Source organism: Parasteatoda tepidariorum, chromosome 10 (assembly GCF_982258835.1).
Source record: "Parasteatoda tepidariorum strain Cologne lab strain chromosome 10, Ptep-v5.0, whole genome shotgun sequence".
Taxonomy (NCBI): Eukaryota; Metazoa; Arthropoda; class Arachnida; order Araneae; family Theridiidae; genus Parasteatoda; species Parasteatoda tepidariorum.
Window position 1 is genome coordinate 5,711,483 of NC_141764.1, and position 26,892 is coordinate 5,738,374.

Below are 26,892 nucleotides of genomic sequence, written 5' to 3' on the forward strand. Positions count from 1 at the left end.
CAAATTTATTAAAAATAAAATTAGCCTTTTTTTAAAATGCATTTCAATTTTAAAGGCAGTAATCTAATATGCTTTAATAATTGAGCTAATTAAGACACTATATTTTTTAATGAAAAATTTTATGGATAATAATAACTGAAAAAAATTTATTTGAAGATAAAATGTCTAAACTATATGTCAAATTTGTAAAACTGAAGAAATAAATTAAATTTCTAAAAACCATAATCATAAAAGTATTGCAAGCTTCATATACTACACTACAGTAAATTAGATGCTACGTTTTAAATTCATGACTTTCCATGACTAATTTCAAGAATCTTAACATAACTATAAATTTAAAAAAAACATTATAATAACATTAATTGAAATGATAGGTATAACCAAAACTGTTACATTCTGCATATTTATAGATTTTAAATTTAAAAAACAGAGTCAAGAAATAGTTGAAGCAATAAAATAGCTGGAAAAAAAATACAAAAGCAAATAATTTTTTTTTCTTTTTTTCTGCAGAATTATATTCTAAAGATACTTTTCTTGTTCTTTGGAAAGGAAAGAAATACTTCCAATTTTTCTGTTCTCATTTCAGAATAAAAAAAATTCACCAATGACTGGCTTGCTTCAGCTAGAATTTGAAATTGATAAAAAAATAAAAATTATAAAAACAATTCAGAAATCACAGAAGTTTAAAAGATAATTCGCTCTAGAAATGACGTTTTTCTTACATTTTTTCGAAAGAACACCATATTTTTTAAAGACCATGATAAAAATATTTTATATTTTAATAAAATATGACTTGGAGTGGGGATTTTGTTACAAATTCAGAAATTCGGAACACTATGAAATTGGGTGGGTGGCGGTAAATTTTATTTTAAAAATTAGAGTTTTCGGCTGCCTAAATCCATGACTTCCAATGATTTTTTTCTAAAAAAATAGTTAAAATAATGACATTTCATGACAAATTTTGTTTAATACCGAAATTCATGACTTTCCATGATTTCTCATGACTTTCCAGGTGCACAGATAGCCTGTTCATAAAGGTATGAAAATATAGGAAACATGTAATTAAAATGGTTTTAGCTTGATCAGAAATTTTTCAACAAAAATAATATAACAAATTAATTAAAAAAAAATAAATTACTCATTATTAAGCCTAGGAGTTAGAGCGTGTGCTTCCATGTGATGAATAGGAATCAAGGGCTTGGAAAAAGCTTTGGCTACTTTCTTTGCATGTTGTAAGCCAACTAACAACGAACCTCGAAGACCTGGTTTCGTGGTAACGGCAACAGCAGAAATATTCTGAAAGGAAATTATGAAATAAAAATGAATTTAAAGAAATCTTCATAATAAATGCTTCTTCAATAGGAAAAATTAAATTTTTTACTTTATATTTTAAGACATACATTTCAGAAATTTTTAACTGGATTTTATACAACAGTGTTATTGCAAACTTGCATATTATGTACAGTATAAAAAATCAAGTTTTAAAAAATGATTTTACCACAATTCAGAACACAGATAAACGGCTATAAAGGACATTTTTGTTTTACAGGTGTGAAAGAGTCTAGCCTTCCCCTTCCGAACAACAACAACAAAAAAATGTTTCATAATTCCATGGGGGTCACATTGAATAGGATCACATTTTCCTCAGTTATTATTTTTTTTTAAATTCTAAGTTTTCCCACATAAAATCTTGTGTAATTTAAATTATGATTTTACCTACCAAATAGAATTACAGTAAGGTAGGTAACATTGCGATGTTCTCTAGTTCATTATTTGTTTGAAGTTGTTCTTTATTTAGACTCATTTTTGACTACTCTTCTTCTTAAGCTGATGTTTATGACTTACAATAGGGTGCGTAGCCAAATCTTTCAACAAAAAATAAGCACCTTTTAAGAACTTTTTAAGCACTCAAAAAATATTTTTAAGCACTATATACATCAACAAAATGCAAAATAAATTTCAAATATTTTACAAGATCATAATAAAATAAATAGTTTCTGACAAAAAACTCTTTTCTTGATTATATTATAGCCATTATAGAATGATCAACAGATTTTGATATCAGAGAAAATGAAGCTAGAAATTGAGAATATCTTGCAAAATGCAGCTGAGTTGCACATGAGAGTGAAAGAATCTCACTGAACCCAGCTCAGTAGAGGCACATGAGGACTCGCAAGTATTTCACCGAACATGTAAAATGATTGGCGCTATGGACCGACAGTAAGCTGAAATAGATTGTGGTTGAATGAATTATAAAAACTTTGAATAGAACAATGTGAAAAGCACGCTTTTTCATAATACGTGATGAAAATCGACAGGGTAAAGAAGAAAAAATCTCATTTTCGAAAAAGGAAAATCAAGCACTTTTTAAAAACACCCCATAAAAAAGCACCTTTAAGGGCTTTTAAAAAATGAAAATAAGTACCTTTAAGCACTTTTTAAAAATTCTACGCACCATGATAAAGTTATATAAAAAAATTCGCCACATCGTTTTTCACCACATCGTGCAGGAATATTACTCAAATGCTAAATATTTAAAAGAGTCTAACAAGCAAGAAAATCATACTGCATCTTAATCTTGATCAGGATGCGTAGCCAAATCTTTGAATCAAAAATAATCACTTTTTAAAAACTTTTCAAGCACTTTACAAAAATTTTTAAGCACTCAAAAAATTCATATTCAATCAATGATATTATTGAAAAACAAAAACTTTTTATAAACAGTTTTAGCGTTAAAAAAAACAAAAAGAAACGGGCATAAATCGAAACAATCAGTACTTTGGCACATCACCCAACTTGACCCTGAACTCACAACAAAAGTACCCTTACCCCCTGCGTCAAAAAAAAATGTTAGAAGTAAAATAAAATAAACAAGAACAAAATTAAAATAAATTAAAAAGAAAAACATTCCATAAGGATCTGATATTCTCTATCCGAACTGGAGCACTCCGGTTTCGGTTTCAAGCGTGCGCGCATGCGCAAGTCATAACGTGTATACGACATGAAGTCCACGTGAATGATTACATAGCAAACTTCCCACTTTTCGTGAAATGCATGGGATCCACAAGATATCACTGAAAGGAGAAAAGAAATTATTCGGAAAAAAGCACTTTTTATAAACGCCAGCTGAAAAAAGCACCTTTAAAAGCTTTTAAAAACGAAATCCCCAAAAAAGCACTTTTAAGTACTTTTTACAAACACTACGCACCCTGTTGATTCATTAATTACTTTACTATTTAGAAAAAGAATTCTTTGAAAAGAAATCTACAATCATCTCATTACGCCTATGATTGAAATAATACATACAATTAAGCAAAGAAACTTACTTCTAAAGAAAGTCCACTTTTTGCTAATGAAGAAGATACCACACTTTCGATATTTTCCCGATGAAAGTGAACAGCAATATGAGGTATTACACCACCATTCCTGTAAGGGAATGAAAAAAATTATTTTAATGAACAACATTCTAAATTTGGTGTAAGTAATAAAACTTATGGGTATGTATTTTTTTACAATTAATTTTCCAGGGTGGTTCAGGGGACAGAGTGTTCTACAATGAGGTGAATCAGGTTCGAATCCCAGAGATGGCTTGTCACTTCAAAGGTTTTCCTCTCCTTGCAAGTGCAGGTTAGTTCTATCAAAGTGCAGGTTAGTTCTATCAAAAAGTGCACCACGAAGGCAAATTTATCTCAATACTTCACCCAGAATTTCCTTTGTCTTCTGGATTGGGTTCAAAATGACAAGGTCAAAGAGTTGAGCATTAGTAGTTGTAAACCCAAAATCAGGTCAACTGCTCAACAACGGTTAGGAATACCTTCCAAAATTGATTTTCTTTTGGGCACAGATATATTTATTTTGTCAAGGAAACTGTTTTCCATGAAAAAACTGAAATTTGAAGGCAGAAATTTGTGTGAAAACTCATGTATACCTTTAAATACACTCACAAAGTTTAACCATTATACTATTTCGGTAACTTTGATTGTATAATATGCAATATTGTTATTTCTCCCATCATTCTTCACTTTCAATGATGAAATTCAATAGAAATTTTGTTTTCAGTATTGCAAGCAATATGTAGGGCTGTAATCAGGGGATATTTCCTTATCGTGATCTGTTGCACCAACTTCAATCGCCAAGGTGCCAAATAGTTTATAAACTTGCAAATTTTCTTTAAAAATATATATATAGAGAGAGAGATGTTTGTCTGGGGGGGGGGAGATTTTTGTATTGTTACCTGCGGCAGAATAATTGCCAAGTCTTGGAAACTTCCGTGCAGTAGCCTACCAGAAACTAAAACATAACATCACAGAAAGGGACCAACTCTTAACCACCCCCCTGGGCTAACATCTACATGTTTTTTTTCTTCAAAAAATTTGAAAGTTTTAAAGTCTATTTGGCACCTTGGCGATTGTAGTTAGCGAGATAGACCACAATATGGAAATATCCCCATGTGGGAGTGACTACGAGTTATACCCTTCGAGTTGGTCCTGATCTGTGATGTTTTTGGTTAGTTTCTTGCGAGCCGCTGTCCAGAAGTTGCCAAGACTTGACAATTATTCTGCCACAGATCACGATACAGAAATCTCCTCTGTAGTCAAACAAGTAAATTATTTTTTAACTATTTCATTAGAAAATTTTGAGCATTAGATATGTTAAGGCATCACAGAAGTAAAAAAATATCCCTATCATACAAGACTTAGCTAAGCCCCCACCTCAGAAAACAATTCATAATAAATAGAATTTTGAAATTTATTCTTTAATTTCTATTAGATTTGTTCTTCATATTTCCCAGTCTACCAGTGTACTCTACCAGTCTGAACTAAATTTAATAGTTTTTTCCAGTTTTTAATGATATTAAAAGAAAGTTCATCAACAGCTTAAACTAGCTAGTTGATCATGAACAAATAAACTTAAGTTGATCATGAACAAATAAACTTAAGTTGATCATGAACAGATAGTTTGTAAACATTAAATTTTTAATCAGTTTCTAAAACTGAAATAAAAATGTCTCTAAAAATATTAAACAAATCATCTCAATTTAAAGGGAGTAAATAGATGTTTCTTAACATCCCTGAGGCAGAACTTTTTCAAACCATCTGCGATAAAACTCTCCTGCACTAATATCTTTTTACAAGATATTTTTAATAATGACAAACATATATAATTTAAAATAACAAAAGTGGTGTGTTTACTTAAATAACTATGTAATTTTTTTTTAATGAAACACGTAATAATATTTTATTCTAATATGATGGGTGATATAACTCCGCCACATGAATAGCTTCGGCTATTCCGTGCGCCAGTCCCAAGCCTGGATGAAGATGGAGGGTTGGGCGTAGGGCAAGTCCCTCTACCCCGTAAAACATCCCTGACTACAGAAACCAAAAGCATATCGGGCCAAATTCTCTTGGCGGAAGCAATGACTTGTGAAATCCCAAATGACAGTTATCTAACCTGGAATGAGGAAATCACGCCTATGAAGTGTCGAAGGGAAAACCATTTGGAACCTTCAATGCGGAAGAAGTCATTGATGAAACCTAAATACAAGTTACGAATTGGTGCTTGGAATGTAAGAACTATGTACCAATGTGGAAAAAGCAGACAGGTGTCAATGGAAATGGATAGATACTAATTGGATATCTTGGGAATATCAGAACTAAGATGGACAGGTTTTGGCATGCTAAAACTGGAAATGAACAAAACATTTTGTACTCAGGAGCTGAAGAAAAGCACGAAAGAGGTGTGGCGCTAATCATTAATAAAGAAACAGCGAAGAGTCATTTGGAATGGGAATTAATCAGTGAAAGAATTTTAAGACCACGATTTTATTCAAAATACATTAAACTATCAATTATTCAAGTGTATGCACCAACGAATGATGCTGATGAGGAGGAAAAGGAGACATTTTATGATCAACTACAATGTGTTTTAAATCGAGTTCCAAAACATGACATGATAATGACAATAGGGGCATTAGCCTACTTTCCATACCAGGAAAAATATTTGGAAGGATAATTTTGAATAGACTAAAACATTACATTTATGGAATTTTAAGAGAAGAACAAGCAGGTTTCCGCAGTGGAAATGGAACAATGCAGCAAATCTTCACACTTAGAAATATCATTGAGCAAAGCTTAGAATTTAACACCTCTTTATATTTAAACTTTATTGATTTCAGTAAAGCCTTTGATTCAGTTAAGAGAGAGAAATTTTATCACTTTATAATATACCAGAGAAATATATTAACATAATCAAAGATATGTATGATAACAGCAAAGCATGCATAGAAGTAAATGGAGAATTAACTGAATTCTTTTTGGTAAAAACTGGCATGAGACAGGGATGTGTTTTATCAGGATTTTTATTTATACTCGTGATAGACTGGATTATGCAAAACAGCTTGAAAGAAGAAAAAAGGGGAATAAGGTGAAATTTCACAACTACTTTAGAAGACCTTGATTTTGCTGATGACATCACACTTATTTCATCCAAATGTACAGACCTTCAGCTTAAAACAGACAAATTCAACAGATATTCAAATAGTGTAGGTTTATTCATAAACAAGAAGAAAACTAAAGTAATGAGAATAAATCAAAAGAAAAATGACAAAATTAAAATCAAAAATCATAAAATAGATGACATAGAGTCATTAAGCTATTTAGGTTCTATTGCAGATAAAAAAAGGTGGAAGTAGTGAAGATATTAGACAGAGAATAATCAAAGCAAGAACATGTTTTAAGGGATAACATAAATTTTGAAGAGAGTCAAATATTGAAATAAAGACAAAAATAGTTGTTTACAAAGGTATTGTTAGAGCAGTACTATTATAAGGCGCAGAAACCTGGAAACAGACTAAGATTGAAATACAAAAATTAGAAACCTTTCAAAACAAATGTTTAAGATTTATTTTTAAAATTTTCTGGCCTTATAAAGTATCAAGTCAAAATCTATAAAAGAGGGATAAAATAAAAACAATAGAAGATGAAATTAAAAAACAAAGATGGAGTTGGCTCGGACATATATCCTTAGAATGCTCAAAGAAAAAATTATATCTGTTGCGCTTACACGGGCCCCTGATGGTAAAAGAACAAGAGGAAGACCCAGACTTACCATCCAGCGCATGTTTTTCGGCAAATTAAAAGAATGTAGAATATCTGGCTGGGAGGTGGCAAGATCTATTGCTAGAGACAGGAGGCGTTGGAGGGATATGCTAGAGGCCTTAAGTGCCCAATGGCACGTAGAGGATAAGTAAGTAAGTATGGGTGATATTCTCGCATTTCGTTGGGGGAGGGAGATGCACAAATTATTTCCTTCTTCCCATTTTGTAAGTAATAATCACAATAAAAAAATTTTAATCATGATATCCGTAGCAGTAATTGCCGAAAAAAAAAATTGACGATGAATCGGACATCTCTACTGTGTGTTTCGCTTCGAAATTAGGTTGTAATAAATAATATCAAATAAAAAAATATTGGATTTAAATACTATGGAGAAGTTACTAACAATGCCAAAAATTTGATAAATTATTGACTAATAAAGTAAATACTCAAATGCACGATTAAAATTTTCCACATTGTTTAAAATATATCGGGATATTTAAAATCCACGTTAAAATAAATATCAATAACTGCCAACAATACAATCGAAACATTACATCGATTTACGATACTATTAGCGTGAATTCAGCGCATCAAAAAGTGATTGTCCAAATGCAATTCAAATATTACCCGATTCGAATATTAATAATACATTCGAATATGATAATTTTTCGAAAATTTCTGTCAAAAAGAAAAGTGACTTTTTTTTTATTTTTAGAACAAAAATCTTTCTGCAAGAACTCTGTAATGTTCTGCGACAATGTCACCGCGATTCTGTCGCGGCGCTAACATATACCCACTTTACCCCATCTGCACAGTTAGAAATCAGTCTTATACATCATCCCAATGTCAAATATCCTTTTCTAATACAATCTCCTCATTTTTGCGATCATCGCAATTACAAGTGTCATAAAAAAATAGATGCGAAGCCTACAACTACAAATTACAAACTTCATCATCCTAATCAAGCATCACTATATTTACCGTGTAGCATATACTAGGATTAAGCTCGAAATGCAATTAGGTAGTAGTCTTACTTTGTTTCATATGTATTACTTATAAAGTCGGGTTCCGCCAAAAAAATAAAATAAAAAAAGATAATAAAAAAAACAGGAAAAAAATGGGAATACGACATTTAAAGATCGAAACAGCAGTTTCATATATTTGAACTTATATTCATGGAGAAGAATGGAGGCAGGAAAAAAAAAACTATGAATTTTGTATTACTCCAAATGTATCTTCATCTGGGATTCGCATTTGTGTCCAAGAATTTTTCCTGTCTCATCGATAACAGCTGCTGCAGTATCATCACAACTTGTTTCAATGCCCAAAACTACTTTTTTTGAGCAGCAGTGACGAAATAGTTTATGAAATACTGTTCGTTTTAGAAAAAGTGCATTCAAATTCATGATCTCTAACAAGACTAATATTAAATTTTTTCATTCAGCAAGAAACTAGAATAATTGAATTCGATTGATATTAACCGGTAAACGTGGTTATATTTATCAGTCTTAAATCAAGCTTATAGCTTGCTCAATGAAGGAAGATAGTAAGAACTGAAAAGTAGAAAGCTATAAGCTAATTTTCAAAATAATACTTTTATTCATATCATAAGTTCTCATTCATTCATTTGATTTGATCTTAACTTTGCACAATATTTTTTATAAACACATAGAAATTTTGAACGGGTTCTACAATATGAGCGTCAGAGCTCTTTGGGTATTGAGTATGTGTAAAGAAGACTATGGTAATGTATTATTTTATAGGTGAGTGTTTTCTCTCTTTTTTTTTGTTATACCTTCTTTCTCAGGTAAAATAAAAAATTTATGTACGGTTTGATCAAGCCCACCTGAGTTTTATGTTAAAAGCTCCTATTGTATTTATTCATTAAATCTGCCATTGAGTTGAAAGGTTGATTCAAAATTATTCTAATTTTCGCAGGAATAAGCCGTTAAAAAAATTAAGATTATTTTGAAAATTAAAAAAAATTCGGATTGAACCCTACTCATTTCAATCGCTAAACCTCAGCATTGTTTTTACAGATCTTTTTGAATAACTTTGCCATACGAGGTTACTTATTTATTTTTTAATATACTAACAAAAAGTCTAATTCAGTATGAATTTTAGGGCATTTTTTAAAATCAAATTTAAAAAAATTTGAAGCGTACATATACTTGGTTAAGGGGGCTGAAGTTGGGAATACCCAACTTCAATCACCTAGGTGCCAAATAGATTTTAAACTTGCAAATTTAAAAAAAAAAAATCATGTAGGTGTTTGCCTGGGAGTAATTATGAGTTATACCTACCTTTCGAGTTGGTCTCTTTATGGGATGTTTTTTTTTAGTTTCTTGCAAGCCTCTGCCTGGAAGTTGCCAAGATTTGGGGATTATTCTGCAGCATATCAGGATACAGAAATCTCCCCTGGTTAGGATTATTCTCAACTGGTTAAATTTTTTTATAAGTTTTTTTTTCGAAGGGAGGGATATAAATAATTTTTTATGTGATTCTAAAGCTAATTTTTAAATAAATGCCTATTTTTCAAAGAAAAAAATGCATCTTTTAAATGTATATTGTTTAATAATTTTCTAGAAAAAGGCTTTCAAGTTGTTTATTAATTTAACTTTTTTTCATAGTTTACTTTTTTTTGAAAAATAAATGAGCTCTCAGATTACCTTTAATTATTTCTATGAACTTCAAATTTTTCTGTTTTGATAATGAAAGATAATTACCATTTGAAATATACTCATAAAATAGCATGAAAGGATAATTGAAACATTGTTTAGCATATTTAATATTACACATTTTGATAAATACTTACGATGTTACGGGAGTGTCCTTTCAATACTTAACGCGCCATGTCCTTTCATACTCCTGTAGAGAACTGTGCAATAAGTACTCATTTATAGGTTATATTCTAATATAACCCTAAATCAGTTTAACAATTACAGTCAGTTACTTTTTAAAATACCTAAATAAGCCATGCATTGCATTTAATTTGTATGTGAATCATAATTAAAATTGTCCTAATGAATGAATGCTGATCTTTAGATGAGGATTTTTAACTGTGTTATAGTTTTTAATATACTTATCTTATATTTTTCATTTTTTGACGTGCAACAAAATTAAAAAGCTTGATTTTTTTTAGGCATTTTCCAACTGTTGAAAAAATGTGTAAAGTATTAGAAGAAGGAAGCTATGTACCTCTACCATCTGTTTCTTCTTTTGCGAGCAATATTTTAGTCACTTTAGGGTTAACTGACTCTAAACAGGTAACTTTGTCCTTGTTTATCGGTTACCTCTTAAAAAGCTATTAATATGCACATTACTTAGCCAATCTGCAGTTTAACTAGAATGATCTGTTACATTGCGGAGTCAAGAGTTTTTCACATTTTGTGATGTGTGCATTAATGATTTCTTTAAAGTTCAAAAAAATTTTCTCTCGTTCAATGAACTAATTTATTGATTATATTTATTGACATGATTCTTTAGATTTTAAAAAATAAATAAAATGAAAAATAAATTATAAATTTTTAAATATATATATACAGGGGTCTGTCCAGGCCGAATTTACTACCATTTAGCGGTACCTTCACAAATTCAATTTTAGGTAAAACGGTAGTTTCACAAATTCAACTTTAGGAAAAATGGTATTTTCACAAAATACTTTTTCTTAAAATTTTATTTTTGTCTCCCTTAAGAAACGATAAATCTATATTTTTACCATGTTTTAGTGTTGACTTTTTAATATAATTTTTAATTTTTCACAAATTATGTCAAAATTTTCACAAAATAAGTACTTTTAAGAAAAACCTAGACAGACCCCTGATATATATATATTCTCCAGTTTTATATTTTTGCATTCTTTATTTGTGCCAAAAAATAGGTGAGTAATAAATTTTCTTTTAACTTAAGTATTTATGTTTTGTTTTCAGCTTTATTTAGTCTGCCGGATCTGGCAGCACTCGCTTTGTTTCTACTCTAGGATATACTTTAAATTCAAATGTTCTAAATTCTAATTTTTTCTATTTTATTTTTTTTTCATCCATATAATGTGTAACTTTTTATTAATTATTCTTAATACCTTTACCATACTGATTAATATTTTATGTCGTTTTATCATTAATAATCTTAAATTTGGCTCTAAGTCCGACAATTGAATTCACAGTCCAAGGACTAAATCTAGTCCAGTTATGAATTTGTTTTTATATACAATGTACATATTATGAAATAAAAAAAATAAGCCGAAAATAGCAGCAATAAGCGTTGACCAGATGTGTTTTGAAATTTAATTCTTGAATGGGTTAATTCATGAATAGTTAAGTTCTTATATTAAAGGTAGGCAGATGCAGAGAAATATTGTGAAGAGTATATTGTGTTTACATTTAGACATTAAAAGATATTTAATGTCTAAATGTGCTAGATCTATGTTAGGAATTTGTATAGCTTGTCTAGTTGTTTTGCTCTCATCCTCTGTTTCATTAATCAATTGAATTAATTTTATTTCAATGAAAAATATTATGTGCCATACGTAAGTTCATATTTTGCTTATTTTAATAATATGAAGCATGTTAACAATTTGATTTCTGGAAATTTTATGCAGGGTTCATTCTAAGCGGGGTTTACGGGGCGGCCCGCCCCGTATGCCCTTTTGATATAAAATATCCGCCCTATTGCCCTTTACTCCTTTTATCCTGCCCTGATATAATTAAATGCGCCCTGTTGTGTCCCCTCCAAAAAGATACCACTTTCCTGTAAGAAAGGATTTTTTTGACCTGTCTCCCCCCGCTTAGTAATACTTTTCTTGAAATCAACTTGTCTTCCCTCTAGCTCAAAAGCTATGGGTAAATGAGATTCTGAAAAGCTCCCCCCCCCCCCCTCTTTACTATTTCCTCTTGAAGTTAGTAGTTTAAATAAGAGATCTTCCAAGAAGTTCCTCGGGGAATGCAACCCCTCCTGCAGCTGTGTGGGTTCCTATTTTCTCTTTTTAGAAAAATTTCTTTTTCTTAGAAATGGACGTATTGCTTATTTTAAGAAACCATACTGCTATGATGACGGTCAGTAGGCCTGGCAAGAGTTTTCCTGGAAAGAATTTTTTAAGGGAAGAAATCTTGTTCACAAGGCCTGTAGACAATTTTAGGGGTCAGACTAGGTCATATAGATAAAAGATACATTCTCATGTAGCTTCTGGACCCCTCTGTCCAGCTTTATTCTTTTGAAGGAAGAAAGAAATTTTTACTTTTGATTTCAAAAGTGAAGGGACTACAATTAACTACGAAATAAAAAAGCTTTTTTATCCAAAAAAAAAAAAAGAAAAAAAATTCTAATTTTAAAATAAACGTTTTTTTTACAATGACGCAATACAATTCTTACAATAATAAGTTTCAAGTTATGTTACATTACAAGTTATTTTAAGATATTAGCAAACGATAATTTTTATTCCGTTTTTTTTTTTTTAAAATATTTTTCTCATTCTTCGTTGGCACGCTGCCAGGAGTATAAACATATCCGTTCTTTTTTTTTTACTCTTTTAAAATATTGTTTAGCGCTATAAAACCTCTAACTTTCTTGTTTTCATTAGAATTTATCCTAGCAGTTGATCTTTTTATTAATTTTTTTATTTATGTTATTACTAGTGTGTGCAAAGGTATGACTGCTCCTCATAAAAGTTGAATCAAGCACACAATTTATTTGTAGATGAAGCATATTTAATTCAATTAATTGTTTTTTTCCCCCTTTCATACATTTAGAATTTTTTCTAAATTTTTTACTCATAACTGAACAGACATTACGAGTGATGTAATTATATCGGTAAATTTAAATACGTAACTCTCCTTTATTTAAAAGTATTAAATTTATTTATAGCTGTATGCTTGTACCTCAAAAATATTAAAAAAGGAAATTTATTTGAAGATACAACATGTGTTATTCGCAAAATTTTCTTTTTCTGAATGATCACAATGCAGCTTTAATTTGGCCGCCCATTTTAAATAGAACTAAATAAATTGATAAATTAAGAAATGGTTTTCTTTCTTTAATAGTAACTCGTTTGTTTGACGATATTTTTCGAATGAGGTGTTTGATTCGACACTATCACAATTACCAAGCCGATCGATAACTCTATGTTGTATTTTCCATATATTTAAATGACACTTCTATACTGTTACTTAAATTATTTTTTTCTCGTTATTATAGAAATTTGGTCTTTATTTTTGCGCTTATTGCAATTTCGGCTATGATCTATATCACATACCTTGATTTGACAACGCATTGTAATATTAGATAGATTAATTTAAATACCAAACTTTTTTCATTTAATATTTTTCAGCTTTTTATTTATTTATTAATTTATTCTTAATATCAATGTTATCGCTTTGCTAACTCTGCGTTTGTAAGATCGTGCGTCGTAAATATTGTAAATTGAATTTATTTTAATATAATGAGCAAATTTTTATTTTGATTCTTCTTAAAACTTAAAATGTTAATTTAAATACAATAAAAAGTGCTGCGGTCGCAAATGAATCTTTTTTAATAACTTATTTATTTACTTTATAATAATTTGTAATTGCTTTAATTGTTTTATTTTATTTTTCTTAATCACAGGGTCCGTACGCGCCAGACTTGATAAGTCATGGAATTGTCATAGAAAAACGTAATTTTACTTGTAACGTACTTGTACGTTTTTGATAACATAATTTGCGACATTTCCCCTTTCGAAATTGAAATTTAAGAAGGAAAAAAAAGTTTTTTTCCACACCGATCTTTATTAGGTGCATCCATACCCAGATAAAAAAAATCTGAATTGGCAAAATCAGTGGTAAGTCTCCACTCAGGGGGCGTCGCTTTTAGGCAGGGCATAATTAGTACAGTGACAGTGATTTATAATAGAGAATCACTTAGGCTGTTCCATGGTCATTCAATGGTTAAGAAAATTGAACAGTGCGAGCGTTAGTTTCTTACACTTCAGATAAGTTATATACATTTCTTTTTTTTTTTTAATATATAGTATTACTTTTTGTGCTGATTTAGTATTTATCATGAAAGCAATTTTCTTTTTTTTAGTTATTTATTATTAATTTCGTTTCTTTAGCATCTTAATTTATACTTCTTTTTTTATCTATTTATCCATCTTATTTATAATAATTTTTTTTTTTTTTGTAACAGAAAATCTTGACTAAGTGCATTTTTATTTTATTTTTTTTCGGGTTTTTTTTCCTTCTCTTCTTGCAAAAGTTCATGAATTGATGAAGTACGATTTTACTTCGCTTCAATGCAGATTATTGGGTAGTATTTTTATTAATTTTTTTTAGAATGACTTAGTTTTTGAGAAGTTTTTTTATTTATTAGTTTGTTTATTTTTTATTAATAATTTCTCCGTTTATTTTTCGTTGTCTTGCAGCTTTGTTTCATATTTTAGGATAATTTATTTTATTTTTTAGCAGACAAAAATATGCGATTTTATCCTTTATTTTTTTTGCTTGTACTTTGATTTGTTAGTTTCTTTTTAGGGTGATTTGATATTAAAAATATGCCTTTTTTAATGTTTTTTTTTTTTTTTTTTGCATAATTTATTTTTATTGTAACACTTTATTGCAATCTTATTTTCCTCTAATTAATATTTTAATTGATGCTCATGTATTGGATATTTTAACTGTTTATTGCGTTTTTGTGTTAAAAAACAATGGTAGCGTTTCTAGCTTTCGGTAGCGCTTTTGTGTTCAAAAATGTTCTTACACTAATTTGGATTTAATTTTGATTTCACACAGATTTATTTGTATAAATTTTTTAAACAACTTCGTAACTATAAAAAAGTTTATTTTCTATTATTTTTTTATTGTTGCTCTGTAAATTCCTTTAGTCTTATTTACCCTTTCCTTGCAGTTAATTATCATAGGGGTGCATAACCTGCGGCCCGCCTACTACTGAAGTGCGGCCCGCGAGAGCTACTGATCACAATAAAAAATTTTAATCGCACTTTTGAGTCATCGCGTTTTGACACGTTCAATTTTAATAGATTCAATAGTAAACGTATGTTTAACGCGCTTTCTTTAATTCGAATTCATCGTAAATATAAATTATTTTGTTAAACACTTATTTCCACTTTGTAACGTGATTTCGAAAATCCTGAATTTTTTATTAATTTCAATAAACGCTTTTTGGTGCAATTTATTTGTGACAATTTAATCTTAAATCTAAGTAATTTTTTTCCTTCTTTTTTTTTGCTTTTCTTTCTTCTTTTAAGCTATTTTTTTTTCGGTAGTTATTGCTATGCATTCCCACGTACTATAAAAAATTCCTATAATTTCATTACGACATGCGAATTTTAAATCTCACATTCGACAAACTTTATTCTTGCTGAGTTCAGCATAAATTTAAGTAATTATTATTACTTTTTTTTTTTTTTTGAATTGCCATACTTTTCCACGTGATTTTGCAACTACGATGTTATTACAACACGCAAAAAGGAATTTTTTTCTTCATTTTTTTTTTTAAAGAAAAGTTTATTAATAACGTTCATTGAAAAAAATGCTGTGTCATAATAAAAATGCCTATAAAAAGAAAAGTTAATGAAAAAGAAAAACAGAAAAAACAAATTGTTCTTGGTTCCTAAAACAAACTTTTAACACTGAAAATCAGTTTTCTATATTTCCAGTTATTTATATAACAGTACAGGGAAAGAGTGATAATAAATTAATAGTATGAGACATTCTGTTAAAATGCTGCGTTATAATAAAAGCCGCAGAAAAAGTCAAGAAAAAAGAGCTAAGTCAACAGAAATGCTCTGAAGCAGAATAGAAAAAAAGCAAAAATGAAAAAAAAAGAAAAAAAATCGTTCTCAATTCTCAGAATTAGAAGTATCGAAAAAATAACGAAATAGATTTGTCTGATTAAAAAAAAAAATTTTTTTTTAAAAAAAAAAGCAGTAATTCAAAAACTTGTGGTTCAGAATAAAGTAATCTAGTTTTCCAACTTTCTTTTTTCCCAAAGTCTTCTAGAAGATAAATTTGCAAGCCATGTGCAGAAACATGGATTTTAAAATTTTTGAAATTTATGTTAAAACTATTTCTTATAATAAACAATACTATAATATAGTCAAAATACAATTTTATATTTTTTATCATATCTATACAAATTCAAAAGAAGAAAAAAAAAACTCAGAAAAATATATTTTTAAAGAAATATTCTGAGGAATATTTGACTGCTCATTTAACCAACTGAATTTTTGACTAAAGTGCCAAATGCTCATTAAATCCTTAATTTAAATGCAATATGATAGCAACCTGAGAAATTCATAAGTGGTGGAAAACGTGAATTTTTAAACTGCTCACTGTTTGTTGCTTAAGTAATCATTTTCGATAAAAAAAAAAAAAAAAGATAACGTTTACTATATAAAAAAATCTAAGAATTAATAGAATGAAATAATAAAGTACATTACCAAATAAGTATTGAATTTTATTTTGAACTATAAGTTTTGTTTTTATTTTAGGTTTTTGTTGAAAACTTATAAGTTTTCTTCAATTAAAATATTTAATTTGAGTTTATATTACTTAATTCAACACAAATTTTTTTCTTACTTTCATTCTGCGAGCATTGAAGTTTTTTTTTATTAGAATTTATCTTTAAAATGAATTTTTGTATTGCATGATTTGATAAAAATGGCATTTTTTCTTTTTTTAAAAGTATTAGTTTTTTTTATTTTCAAATGAATTCTAATAATTGAACGACTTTAATTTTCAACAAATATATTATTAAGTTTATTGATAAAAAAAAACTAGAACACTAATGTTAAAAGAAATATTACTACATTTGCCATTAACGTGTAAGTTTGATATTATTGCTGCGACTGAATTCAAGTATAAAACTTCCAGTATTTTTTATTTAAAATGACTCGAAGTATGAATTTTATTTTGCAATTTTTTTTGTAAACATTGTTTTTTATGTATATACTTCAGAACTTCGTTTTCAACAGTTAAGCTTAAAAACGCAGTTTATTTTATTTTTTAATAAGAAAGAGCCAGATACATAATAAGTTTATTTTCAAGATTAATATTCATATTTTATCTGAAAATAGTTATTCTAATCATCAACTCGAGAAAGAAAAACATATCTGAAAAATTTCAGTTGTTTCCCCAGGTCTTTCAAAGGTATGTGTAAAATTTTAAATATATTTTTAGTGAACTAAGAAATATTGAGATAAAGGAAAAAAACCTCGTTTGAATTTTTTTTTAAATTTTTCAATTCAAACTGTAGCCTTTTTTCCTTGGAAAATTGTAGTTATACATTTGATAATTATAATTGTGATTAGTGATAAAAGTAAACTTATATATAATTATTCTTTTTAACTATGCAAAGAAGGTTAAGATATTTGCCCTTTTTATAAAATACAATGCCCTTTTTTTTAAAAGTATAGTGCCCTTTTCAATTTTTAGCACCCTGCCCTTTTTTTAGTCTAGAATGAACCCTGTTTTATGTTATTTATGGATAAATCAGGGATACTTGTAGCTGATCTAGAATCAAAGCACAATCCTTATAGTTTAATCCAATATTTGTTAATAATGTGAATTAAGTTTAAAAATTGCTTAAAGTTTTTTTTTTTTTTTTAAGTAGAGTGTTAAAATTTTGAAACTTTAAATTATGCAGGGAAAACCTTATAAATTAAAAGATAAATAGTTTAAGCTGCACTTTATTTATTTAACTATTGCTTTATTTATTTAAGCTATATTTTATAAGAATTTAAACTATGCTTGTATTCAATTTTCACTGATTGAAAAAAATACTTTTTAAGAAAGCTATAAATGTTAATTTTATGTAAAGTTGGATTAAAAAATAAGCATTTTATTAATTTATAACAATTTTGTATTTTCATTATTTATAATGGTAAAAAATAACTTTTAGCATACATTTTATTGTAATAAAATAAAAATTGAAATATTTCACCATAAGTTACACATATTTTATAATTATATTTTCTTAAAACATTAAGTCATTTGCAAGTGTTTTTATTATTTTTATTGTAAGATTGTTAGCTAGAATAACTTTTCATCTCAGGTTTTATACTGATTTAATTTACATTGTAACATAACAGGCCGAGTTATTGTTAGCAATTTTAGTACTTTTTGAAATTCAAAAAAATCTTCTTAATATTTTCCCCTTTCAGTTTGTAGAGTGGAGAGATAAATGCAGTGGCTTAATGCAACTTCCTCTTGTAGAACTGCATATAAATACACAGACTTTATGGCCAGTTATATCCATCACTCAGGTAAATATTTATTTTCTTACTTTAAAATAAAATAAGTTTGATTTTTGTTTGAAAAATATTTCCTTGTTTTTTCATTTTGTTAAAGGATTTTACTTGTTTATCTTTTCAATTATAAATTTTCTTTTACTAATGCTAATTTCTCCTTCTCTGTGATATTTTACTGTTACTAATTACTGTTTTTAAAATGTTTGCATCAAATAAATAACTCAATTCAAAAAATTTAAATTCAAAATTTTGAATATTTGGTTTTTACTACTTCTTGAATTAGAAAATAATTTTCAGAATGAGTGGCATGTTTAATACTATAAAAATATATTTTGAAACTTCTCTGCAAATAATGCTTTCAATATTTAATCTGGATTTTTAATATTTTCAAAGAATTATGTTAATCCATATCATGACTGTATAAAGGTCTTGTTATGCTAACAAACAGACAAACGTTAAGACCTGAGATATTTTTATAATTTTATTTATTCAAAACAATTATAACAAATATAATTTTAGAATCTTCCAACTTAAGAAAATACTCTTTGAAAAAATTTATTCTATAATGTGAAAATTATTTCCAAAGAGATTAATAATACCGATTCACTAAACATCCTCTCAACAAAGTATATGCTATCAGCTCAGCACATTGTTTTCTCACTTTTCAAGTTGGCCTCAACTTAAAAATATAAAATTTGCAGAAGCACATTTTACTCATAACATAAGTGCATCATTTTAATTTATATGACTTTCTTTTTTGTGATTATATTCTCAAATTAGATATCAGCAAACATGAAACTGTAAACAAAAAAAAACTATCTGTTGTGTGTGTTATTCAAATAAAATACTGAATGACGTTTCTGTAGCAAAATCCTCTTATGAGCTTACTTTATTGTATACTTATTTCATTTTCTTAAAGGAAAATTAAAACACTCAGATTCTAAAAAATTTAAATTTATATGTAATAAAAGTTTTTACTCTCACGTTAAAGAAAAAAAAAAGTGTTTTTTTTTTTTTTTTTCAAATGCATTATTTTTTAAAGTGCATATATTCAGCAATAAATTTCACGTGACAAAAATCTTCCATTTTTAAAAATCAAAACTTTTTAATGTTTATTTCAGTCTTACTATTCATATTAGCAAACAAAATGTGTCATTAACTTTTCTTTTTGTTATGCTTAGTAATTTAAGGTGTCATCTAGTGAGTTTATCTGTGTACATTTTAGAATAACTTACTCGTTTGTTGTTTGCCATTTGAGGAAGGCATAAGGAATCTAAAAAAGGAAGAATTATTAAAAATGTAAGAAGTCTTCCTTTTTATTTTACTAGTTTAACTTTTTACTGGAGTGTTTATTAATTTCACTTATTGTGTGTGTCGCAATTTTTAGGCCTTTCATATCAATGGGATTTTCTGTGCTGTTGGGAATTTTAAGTATCATTGGAGCAGCAAAAATGGACGTAAGTATAGTTATTATATATATTTTTTAACTATGGGTTAGAGCCTCTGTCCCGTTTTTCTCTTGGTATCACTTTCCCTAATTTTGTAACCATTATTTTATTTTATTTAAAAGTTGAAAAAATTCACTTGATTTGTTTCTTTAAAGCTAATTAAGTGTATGTGTTACTATGAATGGCCAAAATCAGTGGTTCTTGATTTTCACTAGTGATTGTTGACCATCATGTAGTCGCTCTGGTAAATGTCTGAAATATATACTATGTCTAGTTAAGTGACTCTGCCCGGTATACCCTACATCAATGTTTTTTTGTCAGGTTCAGTGCCACTTCCTGGTATACATTTGCTTGGTATGCCCTACACTGATTTTTTTTTAAGGTCAAGTGCCACTACCCGGCATGCATTAACAGGTACTCTTGTCACTAATGTTTCTCCTAATCTATCCTCAGTAGATATTCAAAATTGAATTGATAAAATATCGAATAAATGTATTATCAGCAAATAAATTAATATCAAATCTGATGTAACAAAAATTTGAACGTTTACCAAAGCAACTATGTGATAGTTGACATTTACTGGTGAAAGTCGAAATTTTCTTGATTTTGGTTATTCATGTTATTAAAAATATTCTACTATTTGATTTGGATTTACTGTGTGAATAGGAATGTGAGCTTAAATCTTTGCTACCTGCAGGACAAATTAAGTTTTTTAAAAAATTCAAATATGAAATACAGTTTTTGTAAAATCACTTAAGTTATGCTTAATGTGATCTTTTGTACTGCATCAAATTTTATTTTTTTGTAGAATAATTAAAACAAAGTATATGGTAAGCAGCAAATAAAATTTTTGCAGTAAAAGTATTGGTTACTTCAATATAAAATGCGACATTTAATGTATTGTTTCATTTACAAAAATTTCAGAATTCTTTACATTTTGTATTGCATATTGTTTAAAATTGACAGAATTTAGAAAATATGCTGAAAGTCATGCATTAATCTAAATAATAATCATAAAATACTTAATTGTTCAAATTTTTAACTTGAAATTCTATGATTATAATATAATTCCGCAATTTTAATATAATAATGCAAATTTACTTTAAAAAGATTAATACAACCAATATTTCTACTCTTAATCAGGGTTTGCACCGGTAGGCCCAGAGCTGAAAAATATAGTGGGTTTTTCTGGGTTGGACCCACTTGAAAAACTAATCTTAATACCCCAAAAGTTGTTTTTTTTTTTTCCATTGCATTATTTCTAATCAGTTTTCTTTGCAGATATCGAACCAAATTGTTCTTTGAAATTATCAATTTATAAATTAACATAGTAACTTTTTATGGAAAATTATGATGAACAGATGAGCCAAATACATGAAAAAATAAAGTACATGATTAAAAGCATATTTCAAAATTAAAATATGTTACTTATCTATAAAATCTATCTGTGTGTAATATGCATATCTTATCTATGCGTTATATGCATATACATAATATTTATTACATAATTTATTTGAATTGTAAGCCCTTTAGCATTTGTTAAAATACATTAATGGATATATATTACATATACCCAATATTTAAAAAAGAATAAGATTTTTTTAGACAACAAATGTAGAAATAAATTTTTCTGTTAAAAAAAATTTCTGTGTTATTTAAATTTCTGTATATTTTAAAATATTATATCAAAATCATAATTAAATTTATATTGAGATTTCTATTTTAGACTGTACCTGCTTCCATGTACTCTGCCTTTTTCAAAAGAATCTGTATTTATTGATTAAGTTTAAAATATTAAACCCTGAATTTTGCAAAAACCATAATTTAGAATATCAATTGAAAGCCAAAACATCTAATATAATTACCTTATTCAATGCTTCTCTAATGATAGCAGCACGAAAAAGAATGTTTTATGATTTTAGTTCTCATTAAACTGGTGAAATCACACAGGGACTCTACAGAATAGTTTCTGTTACGTTTAAATATTTCAGTAGAGAGACTTCTGATATTTTAAATTTTTAGTTTCATGAAATTGTCATGACATTTGAGATTTAACTTATATTATACATTTTAAGGAGTACCAAAAATTTTTTTATTTCATATTTATGAATCTTATGTTCATTTACCACTATTTCATTTCATAAAAATTTTGTTAATTACAAAAGAATTATATAGTAAACATAAAATTATTTGTTAATGAAATGTAAATGCATATTGTGTATATTGGTTGTTCATGATATGTTCATTTGTGCATAAATTATTAATTAAATTTCGTGAGCATTTCTGTATGTTCAATAAAATCTTAAATTAAATGCATGGAATGTTTCAAAAAGTAAATTTTTGAAAACCTTTTTTCATTCATTTCAAAATTAAGATGTATAATAAAGATAAAAGTTCGTAGTTTTTTGTGCATTGTAAGACACATAAGGAATTTATACGTTGAAAAATGCAAATGAATATGCAACAAAATGATAAGTGTATTTCATTTCATTAATAATTACTTTGCTTCTTAGAATTCCATTTAGTAACTTTAAAGCAAATTATGCATTTTATTTACAATTTAAACTTATCACAAAATTTTTTTTGTTTTACATTTTACAAAGAATTATTTCAGTAACTTCATCACTCTGAAATTCATTATATGTTTGGAAGGCATAGAAATGACTGAAATAGTGATTTACATAACCATTTTTTTATTAATCCCTTTGGTAATAATTTAGAAATTGCTCGGAAAAAACTCACTTCGAAAGATATTAACAGCAGAGAATATTTTATTAATTCCGTTTTTTTTTTTTTTATTTATTGTGGTTCCTTTTAAAATAAGAATTAAATAGTGTTTTCACTTTAATTTATTTTTATATCATAGTAACATATAAAGTTTAACTTAAGGTATTTTAAAAACCTCTTATTGTTTTGTTTTTTCTTTTGAAAATACGTTTCCAGTCTTGAAATTGAGGACAGTTGTATGCTAAGAAATAGTATAGAACTCTTTGGATGATGCTTATGAAATTCTGTTTTTAATGCAGAACTTCCTTAAAATTTCAAGAGTTGAATCTCATTGCAAATGCATCAAAACTAGTGGAGTAGATGCAAGCAGTGCTTTCATCCGTCTGAAAACTGCTTTCGCTACATTTTATGCAATTATATTTTGTGTTTTCACTGTTATGTTTCTTATTAAATAAAGAATTTATTACTTTCAATTTAATTATACTCAGAAAACGTTTGCCAATTCAATATTTCCTGGAGTTACCTTAAGATCCCCTAAGTTCGTGGGTGATTGGGGAATTTTTTAATTAATTTTGTAAGCCAATATTTTCTAATTATAATGCAAAGTGAAGGAGCTTTATTTATTGTTACGTCATGAGGAAGAGTTTTTCAAGACAAGCAATTGGAAAGAAATTTTATCTGCAGAATCAAAAAAATTAAATTATCTAACTGTTAGATTTCCACGAGTTTCACTGCGCATTTTAATCATAGGTATATTATACTAAGATAATATTGCAATAAATTTTAGTGCTAAAATACAATTTTTATAAAAATTTAATCATCGATACCTTTTGTAATAATCATTGTACAGTTGGCAGGCAAAAAAGAGATTTCACCCTCCATAAAATATATCTTTATTCAAAGAAAGTACGTTTTTGTGTCTGATTTCCTAACTTAATAGTTAGCAATAATTAATTAGCATATTTGAGGTCACCAACAGGAACCATTAAGATTGACACTTAGTTCGTGAAAATCCGATCATTAGAGCAAAAGTTATTCAGGGTGCTATCTTTTTTTTTTTTTTTTTTTTTGACGACTGTACAACAAAAATTAATTATTTTAAAATTTAATTTTAATTAAAATGAATCTTTTAAAAAAGGACAAGAAAATTTATCAAAACCCACCTTGCCAGTTGAATGTTTTCAGGTTCCCATAACCTTTTTATAAAACTGAAATTTAATGTGCTCTTGTAGCTTTTTCAATCTCAGAGTAAGTTAAACAGATGATTTCCTCTTTGGTTTATTTTAATGTGAATACCACTACAAAAATATAATTCAAATTCCCTATTGTATAAGACATGTTAACTTGATTCTATTGTGGGGTACCTTTTCATAGATGAAAGTTGACATTGTCGATAACTACATTCCCCACAATATTTTTACTATTTTGAGAGAATTTTCGTAGTCCTCCAAGCATTGTTTGCCAAAAAAAAAAAACTGTCCTCTTTCAGAGGCATATATAAAGTAATAATTTATGGCATTTATTTATTTGCTCATTGATTTTAGCCTACAACTGTTTTTTGTGTAACCACTTATTAATTTTCTTCTTATAGCAACGGCAATCAAAGATAATAGATCTCGCCAATTTCACATCTTTGTCTATGCCTTTTGGAATACCATCAGATGTTGACCTGCCATGCATTGCAAGTAGTTTAAAATTCCCAGCTCAAAAATTTCTTAAAAAGGTAAATTATCCACCCTATGAGATATTTGAAAAATAAACAAAATTCAAACATATGCCGTAACGTTACAAAAGTTTCTCTTTGTTGCTTTTATATTAAAAAAGAGAAGTTACAGAAGTATGATCAAACAAAGAAAATGATCCTTTTATATTAGGCAGCATTTTTAAAATTAACAAATAAGGCCACATTATAACTTCAAAAAAATCATACAACTTCAATCGTATAACTTCAACAAAAAAAATATTAGAGCATCTCTTTTTACCAAGACAAAACTTCTTTTTAGCATCCATTTTTATGTAACAATTCTGTATCACTTTCATCATTTGGGCTGAGAAGCCATCAAACATTAAAAAAAAGGACAGTCCTAACACCAAGAATTTCAAATTACCAGTGGTTGCATAGTTGCTAACAGACACATACTAGCCTGGGAAGAATTCAAAATTTGGCGAGTTATTGATAGATAAGATAGCAACATAGCTAAAAATTAAGCCCACCCCTCATTATTGATATTAAATTTTAAGTAATCTTGTTACAACTGTATCACCAAAAAGACCATTAGAATTAAATATAACCCTGCTACTGAAATATTTTTGTGGTTAGAGAAATAAAGCATCTCAAAGACAAATAAAGTTAAAAATAGATTTTTATATTGTCATGATAGTCGCGACACTGAATTACTGACTTACACACTTTCATTAAATAAAAAAGTTAGCTGTTACATTGATTGTTAAGAAATAAATACAAAGTGATTTATTTTATAATGTTTAGTAAAATTAAATATTTGATTTATGATTCAAAAGAATATTTTTAATAATATATATTAAAAGAATATTTATTAAAGAATATTATTAATTTAATTTTTTTTTAAAAAAAAAATTAAGTTCATAAAATTAAAGAAATTTTTAAAGCTAGGAAATATTTAATGCCTGCAAGAGAGTGTTATTCAAAAATTAACAATATCTGAAATATGTTTTTATTTTATTTAATAATCATTTAAAAGCTTCATCATTAGATTAAATTATGATTTGTTATTGCCTGTCTGATAATGACGATTACTTGTTCACCTAGACCTGTAAGATAATTTGAATAGATCTATGTATTTGTTGTCTCTTTCACATCTTGTAAGGAGGCTGTAACATTTTACTGTGGAAACTTGTTCTCGAATAAATTACTGATGTTATATATCTTTATAAGACATAAAACTTTATCTTTGTCAAACTCTACACAATTAAATTTTGCTTCACAATGAAGCATTCATCCCTGGATTGTGTGAATTAAGAACTATTTATTTTTTTAAATATATTCCTGAGACAAAATCTTTGATTAATAACTGCAGTTTAATTACCTATTTTTTAGTATGTTTTTATGCCACAATTTAAGCTAGTATTAAGGAATAAGGTTTCATTAATTAAAATGTAAAAATAATATATTATTTATTTGCTTGAAAGAAAACATCATTTAAAGGTTGCCTAACCACTCTCATGATTCTAGAGTGATTCTTAAAAAGCTTTAAAAATGCTGAACTTGTTGAAAATTGAAATTTGATACCTATAAAATGCATTTCAGTTAGTGAAATAAAAAAAAAAGTATTCCTAAGTGTGAGTTAGTGACTTAATAAGTAAGACATTCAAACAATTCTTCTAAATTTCTTCAGTCTTGCTTTTAAGGAACGAGCCTGTTCTTATTTGTCAACTTGTGATTTATTCCTCGATGGATAATGGTCACAATATTCCTTTTGCAATGGATCACTATGGAATCATGGCAAATAAGTTTGCTAACATTCTGCCTGTGTAATGCAGGCACTGACCTTACCCAACCTGGTCCTCCAGTTATTTGTTGCAGTGCTAAAAGAATCAACAATGCTAGATTTATTTCATTTCATAACCAGCGTTGAACTGTGGAAACAACTATCAAGGTCTAACCCCATAGCATTGTAACTTTGAACCCAACCCAGAAGAAAAGGGAGCATCTGGATCAGCATTGTGACAAACTAGCCTGCATTTGTGTAACACGTCGAATAAAATCTACCATCATTAGCCCAACAGCAAGGAGGTCCTTACTCAGGTTTCGTTTTTCTCTGAAGATATATTTGTGAGCCGTCAACAGAATTCGTTTGCACTTATTAGTCATGACTGCCCTAGCGACAATTTTAAATTGGCCCCAGTTGAACTCAAAATTGGCTCAATATGAGTCCTATATGAGCAAGCACCGATAGATCAATATCAGGATATCTAGAATTTTTAGTATTGGTCCAATGTCGACCTATATAGTACCTATATTGGTTAAATAGGAAATATCGTAAGAATCTGACAATTCTAAGGAGATCTGATATTGGTTAAAGTGGTTGTAAAATATCGGGTGAATCAATCAATTCTATATATGCCCAATATCCGAAAAATAATAGACCTTTGAATCCTTATTAAGCCAAAATGCGTGAATATTGGTCCCATGAGGGCCCCGAGTAATTTTGCTGCTAGGGTGGATTAAAAACCAAGTCACTTTATCCGGAGGTAGGTGCTCTATCCCCTGAGCTTAATTCTAGATTTAGAGTTTATCTTTGAGAAAATGAAGCAGAAAAATTTGGTGCTTCCCTGTGGAAAATCGTATTCCTTACAACAAGCATAGACCAGTTGGTTGTTAGTCCCTCACAAAACACAC

At 28.2% G+C, this 26,892-nt stretch overlaps 2 protein-coding genes across 4 annotated transcripts in view; one reads left to right on the forward strand and one right to left on the reverse strand.

The window, feature by feature from the left end:
* The window catches only part of Tcs4 (Threonyl-carbamoyl synthesis 4), a 30,668-nt gene extending 22,064 nt beyond the window's left edge, over nucleotides 1-8,604 (reverse strand). The window contains exons 1-3 of the mRNA XM_016071864.4: nucleotides 8,325-8,604; nucleotides 3,327-3,426; nucleotides 1,139-1,296 (exon numbers count right to left, since the gene is read on the reverse strand). Of these exons, the coding sequence (XP_015927350.3) occupies nucleotides 1,139-1,296; nucleotides 3,327-3,426; nucleotides 8,325-8,506 (440 nt within the window). The 5' untranslated portion in view covers nucleotides 8,507-8,604. The remainder of the gene's footprint in view (nucleotides 1-1,138; nucleotides 1,297-3,326; nucleotides 3,427-8,324) is intronic.
* A 102-nt stretch (nucleotides 8,605-8,706) lies between these two features.
* LOC107454615 (AP-5 complex subunit mu-1) overlaps nucleotides 8,707-26,892 on the forward strand; it is a 38,147-nt gene continuing 19,961 nt past the window's right edge. For 2 of the 3 annotated variants that reach the window (XM_043051159.3, XM_087154227.1), the window contains exons 1-6: nucleotides 8,707-8,863; nucleotides 10,243-10,366; nucleotides 18,253-18,354; nucleotides 19,565-19,638; nucleotides 19,727-19,796; nucleotides 24,106-24,237. In XM_043051159.3, coding sequence (XP_042907093.1) covers nucleotides 8,796-8,863; nucleotides 10,243-10,366; nucleotides 18,253-18,354; nucleotides 19,565-19,638; nucleotides 19,727-19,796; nucleotides 24,106-24,237 — 570 coding nt within the window. In that variant the 5' untranslated portion in view covers nucleotides 8,707-8,795. The remainder of the gene's footprint in view (nucleotides 8,864-10,242; nucleotides 10,367-18,252; nucleotides 18,355-19,564; nucleotides 19,639-19,726; nucleotides 19,797-24,105; nucleotides 24,238-26,892) is intronic. The other variant, XM_043051161.3, reaches the window with a different exon arrangement.